The 12,353-nt window shown below is 43.9% G+C and overlaps 1 protein-coding gene across 1 annotated transcript in view; it reads right to left on the minus strand.

The window, feature by feature from the left end:
* Positions 1 to 252: 252 nt before the first annotated feature.
* MPPED2 (metallophosphoesterase domain containing 2) overlaps positions 253 to 12,353 on the minus strand; it is a 124,893-nt gene continuing 112,792 nt past the window's right edge. The window contains exons 4-6 of the mRNA XM_065404021.1: positions 9,326 to 9,441; positions 5,207 to 5,320; positions 253 to 371 (exon numbers count right to left, since the gene is read on the minus strand). Of these exons, the coding sequence (XP_065260093.1) occupies positions 253 to 371; positions 5,207 to 5,320; positions 9,326 to 9,441 (349 nt within the window). The remainder of the gene's footprint in view (positions 372 to 5,206; positions 5,321 to 9,325; positions 9,442 to 12,353) is intronic.

Genomic DNA, 12,353 nt, shown 5'->3' on the forward strand with positions numbered 1-12,353 from the left:
TTTACAATGGCAAGTTTGAGAAAACAAAAAAAGTTCATTTTACAAATTCACAATGGCTGTATCAATTTAAAATGGATGCTGCATTTCCAAAAAGCACAACCTCTTTTTCTTTTTTTTTCTTTTTTTTTTTTGTACCAGCAATTTACAAAAAACCCCACATAATTTTGGAAATAAACATGTAAGAGAATGTAAGTTTTATAATTAGAAAATGGCAGTTTATAGACCTTCCCCACTTAACTGTGCAGTAGTGCTTCATGATCCTTGAGGGGTTGGAAGGTCAAATATAATTGGAGGATTGGTTGGTTGAAAGCTGACTGTACATGTTGAGGCGTTGATGTACGTTGTGTAACCGTCTGTCATAATGCCATAACCTGTAGGGAGAATGTGTCACACACACTATAATATAAATAAACAAACGATGCTGACCTTATGCAATGCCTATAGGCAGGTACATAAAAACCTGTTATGAAAGCAGGGCTTTGGAATAAAATTCAATGAATCCTGTCAAAATGTTATAAGCTTTTGAAAGCTACCACAAAGTTACAAATAAAAAAAAAAAATGCAATGCACTGTATCTGGAATAAAAACAGGGTGTTTTAAAAGTGCAGTTTTCTGACCAGAAAGGCCTTTTACTATACTGCAACTGAACAAGGTAAAAAACCCTTGTTTTCTTTGAGCTAATTGGTTTCCTATGGTTTGGCATGCTTCTAGTGTCAGGTTGTGAAGGACTGAGCAGGAGCTGAAAACCTCTCTCTTTTTAGGCACTTGGTCTGCAGACATCCTCTCAATGAGTTCAAACAAACTTGGCTGGCCTATCCTGCATTGGCCATATTGTCTAGTTTGTCAGCTCAAGGGTTGTGGGGGTGGGTGTTCACACTGGTTTGCTAAACCTCAGAAATCAATTAGCAGGAAAGAATAGGCATTTTCTGTAGCTTGGCTTCCCAGCATAGGCAATGGATCTGACCAGCAATTCCAGCCCAGGGCACAGAAAATGAAAGGCCAGCTAGATGAGCTGAAGTGGCTTGAGGACTGGGCATAGAGGGAGGGGAAGAATGGGATACTAGCTCCCACAAACCTTAAGGCTGTGGTTGAACAATTGTTTGGAGAATTCTACTGTCTGAACATCACAAACGCTGATAGAGAGATTGAATGGTAGTACGAAGTGTAAGTGTGGGTGCAGCTCTAGTGGCTGCTATGCAGAGCTCCTCCACAGGGGCTGGCCTCTTCCCTCTCTTGACCCAAGAGAGGCCTATCGTAATGAAAGAATGGGCTTTATGCTGGCCAAGCAGGGGAGGCTCTCTGAGGTATAGGTGAACCCGATGGAGGAGCTCCTTGCAGGGGATCCTCAATGAAGAGGGAAAGGGGCTTTCTGATCTGCTACATATAGAACCAATAAGACATCAGAGGCTTATGGATGTCCAAGGAAAGCTCACAGGATTCCCCACCATCCTTAAGGTTAAGGCAGAAGTGGGATAAAAAGGTGAAGAGAGGGGACTGATAAGGGATCTGGAACAAATGTGAAGCATGCTGTTGTCTTAATGAAAGGGATGATCACCTGGCCTGGAGACCACAAGCTCTCTCAACCTGGTCAAGGAGTGATCACGGACTTCTACCTTACTTCTTTAGTGGACACTGCCTTTAGGAATGTAAGGCTACATTCTCGGCCTTGCTCCATCCTCAACTCCATACAAAGAACTCGACAGCTGGCTTGGGGTTCTCCTTGCACAGGAGGTGAGGTAAAGCCTATGTAGCCAGCTCTATGCTACTTGTTCCTGGCCCCCCTGTAGGGGCATGAGGAGAAATGGCTACAGTGCCTTGCACTCCTGTAATCCTATTGGGATCCAGGAAGTGGGCAGGCAAAGCCCGCCCACTGCTAAAGGATCCCCCCCCAGCCTAAGGGGGGGGGGTCCCACAGGACCTGGAGACCAAAAACTTACGGGGGACAACTAATAAAAGAACAGGGACAGGAGTGAGGTCAAAGGGTCAAACAAAGCGAACCAGACGGTGACACCGAGCAGAGAACCTCGGACAGCGCCCACTGCTCCTCGAAGGCGTCAAGGGAGCCAGCGGACGCCGCCCAGAGGAACTCTGCCCAGATACGTGAACGAACGGAGGACCTGAAATAGGCCCCACAGTCACAGGAGACTCCATCGGCCAACCATCACTCTGGTTTTATAGATGGCCAGTTTCGCTAGGGCCAGGAGGAGGTTGACCAGGAAGTCCCATGACTTTGTGGGGTGACGGATAGGGAGTGCATAAATAAAAAGGTGAGGAGAAAAGTGCAACCAAAATCTTAACAAAATATCCGTGAGGAGCTGGAATAGGGGCTGCAGCCTGGCGCACTCCAGGTAAACATGCGCCAGGGTCTCCCTCACGCCGCAAAAGGGGTAGGTGTCTGGGATAGGGGTAAACCGCGCCAAGTACACGCCTGTAATGCACTCCTGTAATGGTGGGCAGGCAGAATAAACCCTTGGGGCCCATTATCTGCCCGCGGCCTTCAGGCTCTGAGTCACATTCCTCCTTCTCTCTCAAAAGTGTTTATAGGGTGATGGGGAGGGGGAATGAAAACTAGTAACAGTCCCCAGAGATTACTGAGGGCAGAGCAGGAGACAGGAGAACCTGCGAGGAACAACCTGCTCGGGGAGCTTCTTTTGGGGAGAGCAGAGAGGCATGATAAGTTCTGTTGAAACAGATGTTGGCCCCCAAAAGAGTCTTTGCTTCTCTCCCTCCTCACCCCCCCCCCCCAAAAAGTGTTTTGGAAGTGGGGGGAGTCTGAAGGGACTCCTTTGCTTTACCTCTTCCTCTCTGCTCTCCTGGGATACCTGTTCAGTTCTAACTCCCACTGGTAGGATTAGGAGGCAGCTGACTTTTCAGGCACAGTGGCCCGTTGAAGGACTGGATGGGACAGACAGACGGCACTGAAAGACGGTGCCCCAGGATGACACTTGCTGCTTTGCTCATGGAGAGGCAGGAAAAGAGACAGGAGACTAGACAGAGTAGGAAGGGCTTGGCACCAAATGTCTTGCTCGTGACTGGTCCTTCAGAGGAGAGGAACTTCCCACTGTTAGTATTAGCAGGCCAAACCTCAGGGGAAATACTTTTCCTTTTGCAATGCGATATAGTACAGATCACTGCTGCATGAAAGTTAACACAGAGTTTGTGCTACCAAAATGTCCATCCGAGACTGATCACTTCACAATTGCTGTGTGGTCTGCCTGTATCGTTTTGTTTGTTTAAGTTGGCAATTTTGAGTTAGGTCACTTTGCAGTGGAAAAATACTGGTTTAAAAAAATAAATTGAGACTCTGCAAAATTCTGCCCCAAATACTTGTGTGCAACTCCTACGGCCTTCAATGAAAAATGGGTTCATGTGGTCTGAGAGCAGAATTTGGTCCTGAATTAATTGTGCCTTAACTCTTAAACTCTCAGAAAAATTCAAGCCAAATCTTACTACAGTAAAGTGAGTAGGTAGTTCCTTTGCCTTCGGCATTAGTCAACTGAGCAGGATCTGGATCTTTTAGTGCCCTTGAATGCTCAAATAAGATTCCTTTCATGCTTGTAGTGTGTGTTGCCATCTTACTTACAAGGTTTAAATGTAAGGTGCACGACTCCACAGTGTTTCTTCATAATGATCTTACGCGCTAAGAAGTCTTTGCTTTCCCTCAGCTTAACATGATTACTGCTGGAAGTTTGATTACTTTCAGCTTACCATGCACCTACAAAAGGCTATAGGCAATTTGCATGTTCTAGTTGGAATTCTTCCTGTATTCACTTATCATTAATATCTGAGCATTAATATTTATAGAAAACATCCAATCTTTCCTGGTTTGCATTAGAGTACTGCTATTCATGCCACTATAGTTAAGGTCATGTCAATGTTTCTGTTATAAACTCCTTATTTACAGGGCTTTATAACCCACACATAAAAATTCACTGTGTAAAGTCATGAGGGCTTCGGAAAATCAACAACAGCAGGCGAGTAAGCTGTCTGTTCTTTTATAAAGTTCTCCAACTCTGTGAGCCTATGGAGAGCTTAATTAGAGTCAATGGCGAAATCTCCAGGGGGGGAAATATAAAGCACTTAGTGTGTAATTTTTAGTCCTAGGGTCACAAAGTCTCACTATCTCTCCCAGGCTGGACTCCTAGTATTTGTCTCATTGGAACATGAAAGCCACAAAGTGTATTAAATATTTAAAAACCTCCAAATGTATTTATGTAATCTCTCATTCCCTCCCATCCCCACAAAATGAGTTTATTGTTCTGAAGTTTCACACTCCGCCTGCCAGGTGTGAGATTAAAAATGGGGAAATATATCTTCTGAAAAAGCTTTTCTGAGGTTCACAGACCTTGAAAGATTACACCTCATGAAATGTATTGCAGAATGACTTCACAAGTGGATGTCAAAGGAACGGTGGTGCTTACCCTCTCTTCCCTCCTGACTTATGGCACAAGCTGCCCTCCATTCTACTGTACTCTCCCCCATATACTGACTGAGGTGTCTTGATGGAGCAAGCTTTCTCCGAATACCACCCTGTCTCTTCTACCTCCTTTGCTGGCTCCTGGACTTTCTGGTGGTTTGGTAAGACAAATTTCAATTTGCTTTTATTCTTCTACATATGAGGGAACTCCCCCCACAGAAGCTTTGAAAGCAAATACAGTGGCGCAGCACAATTATTGCAAGTTGCAGGTGTGGATATCCTGTATGTGGTCAATATTTTAAAATATGAGTTCCTCAAGGTGGATTACTAAGTCTTTGTTTGGACACTAAGAAGTGAGTTTCCAAAGTGCTGAGCACCCAGCAGATCTGACTGTTTTCTGACTATGGGCTTGTCTACACTACCGCGCGGGGTCGATCTAAGATACGCAACTTCAGCTACGTGAATAGCGTAGATGAAGTTGACATACTTAGATCTACTTGTGTCTAAGTGTCTTCACTGCGGTAAGTTGACTGCTGACGCTCTCCTGTCGACTCCACTTGCGCTTCTCGTACTGGTGGAGTACCGGAGTCGATGGGAGAGCGCTCAGCTAGACACGATAAATCAACCCCCGCTGGATCGATCGTTGCCCGCCGATCCAGCGGGTAGTGTAGACAAGCCCTTAGTCATAATAAATGGAAAGCCCACATCTGGTATAAAGTACCTCAGAGATCTACTTGTTTCCCCCATGAGGATTCTCATACAGACCTAGGGAGCCCTACTATTTCTTACCTTCATGAATTCCACCAAAGACATGGAGTTTGGGCCTTACTCGCCTTTGCACAGTGTTCAACAGTTCCACACAGCCAACTCTTTGCAGCTCCTTTGGAACCCAGTCTCGAAAACCTGAGGGCAAAATGCAATCAATACTCTTAATTTTCTCTATTCAGGTAAGGTTTCATTTAGACTTTCAGGAAGCCATAATTCACTAAAGGTTTATTACATTATCTGTAATCCTAACCTCTCCATTAAAGCATACAAGGGCTTTTAAGAAACTTCTCACTCTGTCTTCCTTAGGTTCCTAAGGTTTTTTCCTTTTTCCTTCCCCCCCACTCCTGCCTAATTAACATTTTCTGTATGTGATTTGATTTATTAAACTAGAGTTTTAGACTCTTCTTCATGAGTGGAAGCTTTGTGACTCTTATTCCTGGCAGTGCTGCAATTTTTTCCCCTTCTTGATTCCCCCGCCCCCACCCCCTGTCTTATTTCCTCCCTTCTGCTCCTGTCTGCTGTTGTAGCAGTCTACTTCCCAAGCTAGTCAGGTAAAAAGTGCTGGTCACAGTTATTCCAGAGACAGGCCACTGGAAGGATCTTCTGTTCTCACACCTGGCACCTCTGCCACCCCAGAAATTTAAAATATATCATCTTCAACAACTTCCAGAGGCCCAGGGTCTGTGAGTGTTGGGTTACTGTGGAGCCCGGATCACTGAAAATAGGCAGCACAGAGTGACAGGGAAACAGCTACAAGCAACCTAGTGCTAATTGACTACTTTTAAAATAAAAACCACTTAGTTCTATAGTTAATACGGAAAATCCATAAAATTTGACATCAATTAGTATAAATGTGGGTTGTCTGGACTATTACAGCCTAGACTAACATTCAAAAGGGTGTGAAGGATTGTGAGAGGCAAAAGATAAATCCTAGCTGAAAGAAGGAGCAAACTCACTCTTGATGTTACTCTGTTGACTTCAAAGTAGTTATACAAGGGATAAATTTGGCCCAAGCCGATTAAAAATGGTGGGACATAAACTGGACTATATATCCTCTTCAAAACTAGTCAAACAGCCAAGGTAGGAAATGACATAATTCTACCTAAATTAATATGTAGCCACTTTAAAAGGCAATATTTGAGGTATATTTTCCGGCATGTTGAGGCCCAGTATCTCTGTTTGCATCTCTAATGCCCTGACCTGTGCCCACAATTAAAATTGATGTAAACTATATCCACAAAATGGAGGCTATGCTTCTGCTTTTTTTAAAGAAGGAATAGAGTACAATTTCAGAAGGGATGTTACAAAAAATTCAACTAAGAAATACTGTGATGTTGCTGAGACTAAAGTACACTATGGGAAACCAATTTACAATATGTGGATTGGCAGCCCATTGAAATCTAGCAACCAGGAAAAATTATAAACGTGCTTGGGGCTTTTTTTTTTTGTTTCTTGGGAAGAAGTAAATAGATAAAATGTAAATAAATGAATCACTACAATCAGAAGGGTGGCTTTCAAAGTACAGGGCATTCCACTGAGAAGGAGTGCTAGATCACAGCTCTGTTGAAGACACACATTGGCTCTGGAGGATTTAAAGGTGACCTGCACATTTTTACAATATTCCCTTGGTAGCATTATATACTGAATGCCCCTAGTAACCAGGCTAAAGATAAACACTGAGTATAACAGGGATAGGCAACCTTTGGCACGCGGCCTGCCAGGGAAAGCCCCTGGCGGGCCGGGCCGTTTACCTGCTGCATCCACAGGTTTGGCTGATTGTGCGCGGCTCCCACTGGCCGCGGTTCGCCGCTCCAGGCCAATGGGGGCTGCGGGAAGCGGCGCGGGCTGAGGGATGTGCCGGCCTCCGCTTCAGCGGCGAACCGCGGCCAGTGGGAGCCGCGATCGGCCGAACCTGCAGACGCAGCAGGTAAACAAACTGGCCCGGCCCGCCAGGGTGCTTACCCTGGCGGGCCGCAGGCCAAAGGTTTGCCGATCCCTGGAGTATATTATTAGCGTAAAATTTTCTTCTGTTCTGCTTAAGTCCCACAACGTTCAGCTCTGCTAGGATTGCTGACTCCTAACTCAGGCTTGGTCTACATCTAAAACGTAGGTCAGCCTAGCTGTGTCATTCACGGGTGTCAAATATTCATCCTCTGAGAGATGTAGTTAAGACAACCTAAAGTCCCACTCTAGATGGAAGAATTCTTTCGGGGGAGGAGGGGGAAGAGGGGCGTGGATTAACTCAGTGTTGGAAAAGCCCCTTACGTCACTGTAGCAAGCAAGGGGTTACAAGCAACTGCTATAGCTGTGCTGCTATAATGTAGCCAAGCCCTTAGCTGTGATGCCCTACCATGCATTAAGTTCCTCACACTCCATCCACCAAGAAACCTGCTGGACCATTCAGCTCTAGCATTTAAATGCCATTTTTAAAGCATATCATTCACAGTTTAAAATAGTATTTTGTAACGATTGGCTCAGATGCTGAGCTGGTGCAAACTCGTATAGCTCTGCTGAAGTCAGTGGAAATTCTCTAATTTACATAAGCTGAGGATCTGGCTAAAAACTTGGCAAAACCACACAATCTACTAATTAATGCGTCCTTGCACCTGATCTTCCTCACCCTGACAGAACATTTTTATACAGGTAGGTCCTCAGCTGGTGTAAGTTATCATAGCTCTACTGACTTAAATGGAGCTATGACAATTGACATTAGCTGAGGATGTGACCCTAGATTTATATCTGTCTTACAGAGCAGGAACCAGAAATGTGTGACTTGGTGGAACACAGCATGAAGAAGTGTTATGGTAGCATTTTCCGAAAGGCTCAGTGTTGGCATAACTCTTCTCCCATTGAAGTCAATGGGAATTTTGCCCTTCAATGCGATCAGAGTTAGGCCCAAACTGAGTACTGTAGAAAATCCCACCCTCTATTTAAAATCACATGTGTGCTGAATACCCTTTTTACCTGCTTTCTGAGGCAATCAGAGGACAACCCTATAGATGCCTCTTATCATAGCATAACTCTGTGGATCAACAGGGGTACTCATGTGAGTATGGGAAGCAGGATTTGGCTCAAGATGCCATTCATGAAAACTCAGATTCTGCACTCAGATACATGTACTCAACTCTCATTGAAATAAATGGGTGTAGTTTGAATGAATAGGTGGCGACAGAATTTTGGTCCTTCATTAATGTAATCCAATTTTTAATATTTAAGCGCAATTGTGAACTTTTGGTAAATCTGTTTAACGAAGTGTAACAGGGTGCTGGCTAGGAGATCCAAGCCAGGCCCCTGTTAGCCCAGCTCCGCTTAAAAGGGGGATTAGTTAGGACTGGCTGGGGAGGCCACGCCCTAATCACCTGAGGGGATGCACCTGCGGGCTTGAGTGGCCAGCCTGCTATATAAAGCTGGCTGGGAGGAAGCAGAGGGAGGAGTCAAGAAAGGAAGGAGCAAGGAGCTCTAGATCCCTGCTGGGAGGAGAAGCTAGCGGTTTCCCAGGGTGTTGGTCTGTAAGATATGTAAATAGTAGGTGGTGGGGATAGGCACGAACAGTAAAAGAGCACTGGTGCATGTACTTTGGAGCGGTTTCCGACTGAGTTTGTGGTGGGGCTGGGAGAAGGCACCGCTACACGAAGCAAATACTTTTTAAGGGTAAAGAAGAGTAATTAGATAACCACTATATAATCTTGACCCAATAAAAAGGTTAAATAAACATTATGTTCTAATGCTGGTGGTGGTTGCGAGGGAGGACCAATCTTTCAAAATGTTTTTAGCCCGTCCCGGAGAATCCTAGGCCCATGTGATTGGAAGCTTTGTCAGACAAATAGAATACTGTTCTTAAAATAAAGGATCTAACTCAAATGGCTGTGCAGCTACATACACCTTCGATTTTCCTTGGCTTCACTAAATCAAAAAAATTAATTTAAAAAATACCTAGGAGCCCAACATAATTGCCAAGTTTAATTATCGTACTAGGTTTCTTTATTGATTTTTTTTTTTAATTCATAGTTTTGTGTTAGGGTAAAATTGTGTCACTTAAAGTATTAATAGTTTTGCTTGCACTAAAAGTGCAATGTTTTCACCTCTCCTAGCCATAAGGCTTCTACATACAAAACCACACACAGCTTTTCCTTCACTTACCAAGAGGAGGTCCATGTGTCATTAGTATATCAATGCCCTCAGGGATAAGGTTCCACTTGTCCAGCAAAGACTGACCTCTGGGTAGGTTAAAGCCCCATCCATTAAACCATGGTGTCCTTTGGGGAAAAATAAGACAAACTGTCTCAGTCTGATACAGCAATCTTTTCTCTCTTTGGAATTTCTAAATTGTAAATTTTTCTGTACTGTTTTGGGCCATCTCTCCTGTCTTTTTTTAAGATCACTCACTGACCAAAGAGCATTCGTCTTTGGAAGGGACTGTTCCCAAAACAAAGGGCTTTAATAAAAAACAACAACAACAAAAAAACCTTAAAGTGCCCTAGCTGTAAATTTGGATCCAGATCAGGAGCCCATCTTTCCTACAGTTTCAAGGGTATTCAACTCCAGGGCTTGGGTTTACCCATCATAAAGAAAGGAGACAGTCAGTGCAGTGTGTTCAGACCTTGATCTTTGGGGGATGTCAGTTCCAGGATTTGGGCTTGGGCTCTTCCCTTACTTTAAGGTAAGCACCTAGACCAGGGATGGGCAAACTACAGCCCGGGGGCTGCATCCAGCCCTCCAGATGTTTTAATGTGGCCCTTGAGCTACAGCCAGGGAGCGGGGTCCGGGGCTTGTTCTGCTCCGCGTGGCTCCCAGAAGCAGCAGCATGTCACCCCTCCGGCTCCTACGCGTAACGGCAGCCAGGGGGCTCCACACGCTGCCCCTGCCCCAAGCACTGCCCCCGCAGCTCCCATTGGCTGGGAACCACAGCCAATGGGAGTTGCAGGGGCGACGCCTGTGGACAGTGCAGCGCCTCCGCTGCTTGAGGTAAGTGCCGCCTCGAGCCTGCAACCCTGACACCCTCCCACACCCTGATCCCCCTCCAAACCCTCGGTCCCAGCCCGGAGCACCCTGAACTCCTCATTTCTGGCCCCACCCCAGAGCCCACACCCCCAGCCGGAGCCCTCACCCCCTCCCACACCCCAACTCCCAATTTTGTGAGCATTCATGGCCTGCCATACAATTTCCATACCCAGATGTGGCCCTCGGGCCAAAAAGTTTGCCCACCCCTGACTTAGACCAAAAGAAAATCAAACCCCAAAACATGGTTTGGGAGCAGGGAAAAGAGAACCACCTGCAGTGCAGGGTGCCCTAATGGAAGATGGGAACACAGAACAGTTGTACCTTTTTTGTGTCAATGGTCACAGGCCCTGTATAGTATACCATGGCTGTACCATGGTAAATTTCTCATAGACTCATCACACCTTAACACCATTGTTACATATTTGTTATCTCTAACATTAGAGCACTGTGAAATAATACGACATAACTATACGTGGTAACCTTAAAAAGATACTACACTTCAAAATACCTTAATACATATTTAATTCTGGGGGGAAATGGGGCCCTTCAGTTTTCTCCATCATAGCAGTTAGGAGAGTCTGTTATAGAAACCATCTGATTGAGACACACGCTGTTTATGGGGATGAAAGGAACTATAATATTTGAAAAAATGTTTTTTCCTGATAAGTTTTGCTATAAAATGTGAAAGCAAAATTGAGTAGTTCTGATGTAGAAATATAAAAGCTGTTATCAGATGTGAAATGCATACCATCAAGATAAAAATTATATCCTTACCTCTATTACCAACAACATTTTAGGTTATTACAAGCAAAGGAATTTCAAAATCCTCACTTGCTTTTCACCATTTGTGCAGTTTTGCGTTTCATGTGGCTTGGGCACTTAAGCTAGTCAGTTTTACATACTATTAGAGATGCTCTTGGACTAAAATCTGGGATCCAAGCAGCAAGCAAAGCAGTCTAGACAATGGGCCATCTCTAGATTTTTAGCTCCTTCTCTCTCAAGTGATGTACTACCACAGAGGTGTTGTCTTTCTGAATCACTACTCTGGAAAGGAACATTTAAATAGATGAAATCTGTTTTCATTAAAAATGTAAAACACCCTCAAGGAAATATTTATTTAAATTTTCAGTTTACAGTGAAGTCAGCAAGAGTTACGTATCTCCACTGTGTAAATCGCATCCTCACCCATCCCCCTCGGCATTTCATATTATACAATAACTATATTTGGGACCTACATTAAATTAACAATTTCCCTTTGAGATTATAAATGTACTTTTTGTTTTCATAATTCAAATGTTTTGTTTTTATCAGAAGTTGATCTGAGGAAGATCAGTATTTAGCCAGGGATTGATATTCTGAACACCTGTTCAATCTACTGTGTGTGAAATGGAAGGGTCTTTTGTCCTATAAAGATGACTCCGGTATAAGAGTTATGGGAACCTTTGCAGATACCAGATTCATTGAAAGGAACCATTTAAAGTGTACAATAGATAGACCATCCTTCATCATATAAGTAGTCCCATACATAATAATGCATGTACGTCAGGATTACTGGCTTGAGTAAAAGTTTGCAAGATTGCAGCCTGTGAGTTTACATATGGAAAGAAAACTTCTAGTTCCATTTAGGACTTAATCCTGCACCTGCTGAGGTCAACGACAAAACTCCCATTGCTTTCAGCAGAGTTCAGTAGGTGAAGGCTGAATTTGGACTGGAGTTTGTGTCCCTGAACTCTGCCGTGTCAGAACTTTGTTTTTGCTATTCTTTTCCACTGCAATTAAGTTCAGTTTCTTACTCACAGGTGTCTGAAACAAACAGCTAAATTAGCTAACAATCTTTCCTTTATTGTAATACTCTAGTTTCTAGCCATAGGCAGATGATTAAATTTTTCAGAGTTCCATTTGAAAATTAAAACATAATTTGGCTAATTTTTCAACTATATAACAAACCATAGTCAAATTCTACTATGACAAAACACACACACAATGGGGGGGTTGAATTTGTCACAATCAATTAATGATTCTTTACCCGTTTCTCATGGAAAGAGTACTGTAATAATACTACAGTTAAACCTGAAATGTGAAACCATAGCTGTTATCTTACTGGAGCTCTTTGGAGAATTATACATGCAATAAACCTAGATTATGTGCAGTAATTTTTGTTCGTTAG

The sequence above is a fragment of the Emys orbicularis genome, chromosome 4 (assembly GCF_028017835.1).
Source record: "Emys orbicularis isolate rEmyOrb1 chromosome 4, rEmyOrb1.hap1, whole genome shotgun sequence".
In the NCBI taxonomy this organism is placed as follows: Eukaryota; Metazoa; Chordata; order Testudines; family Emydidae; genus Emys; species Emys orbicularis.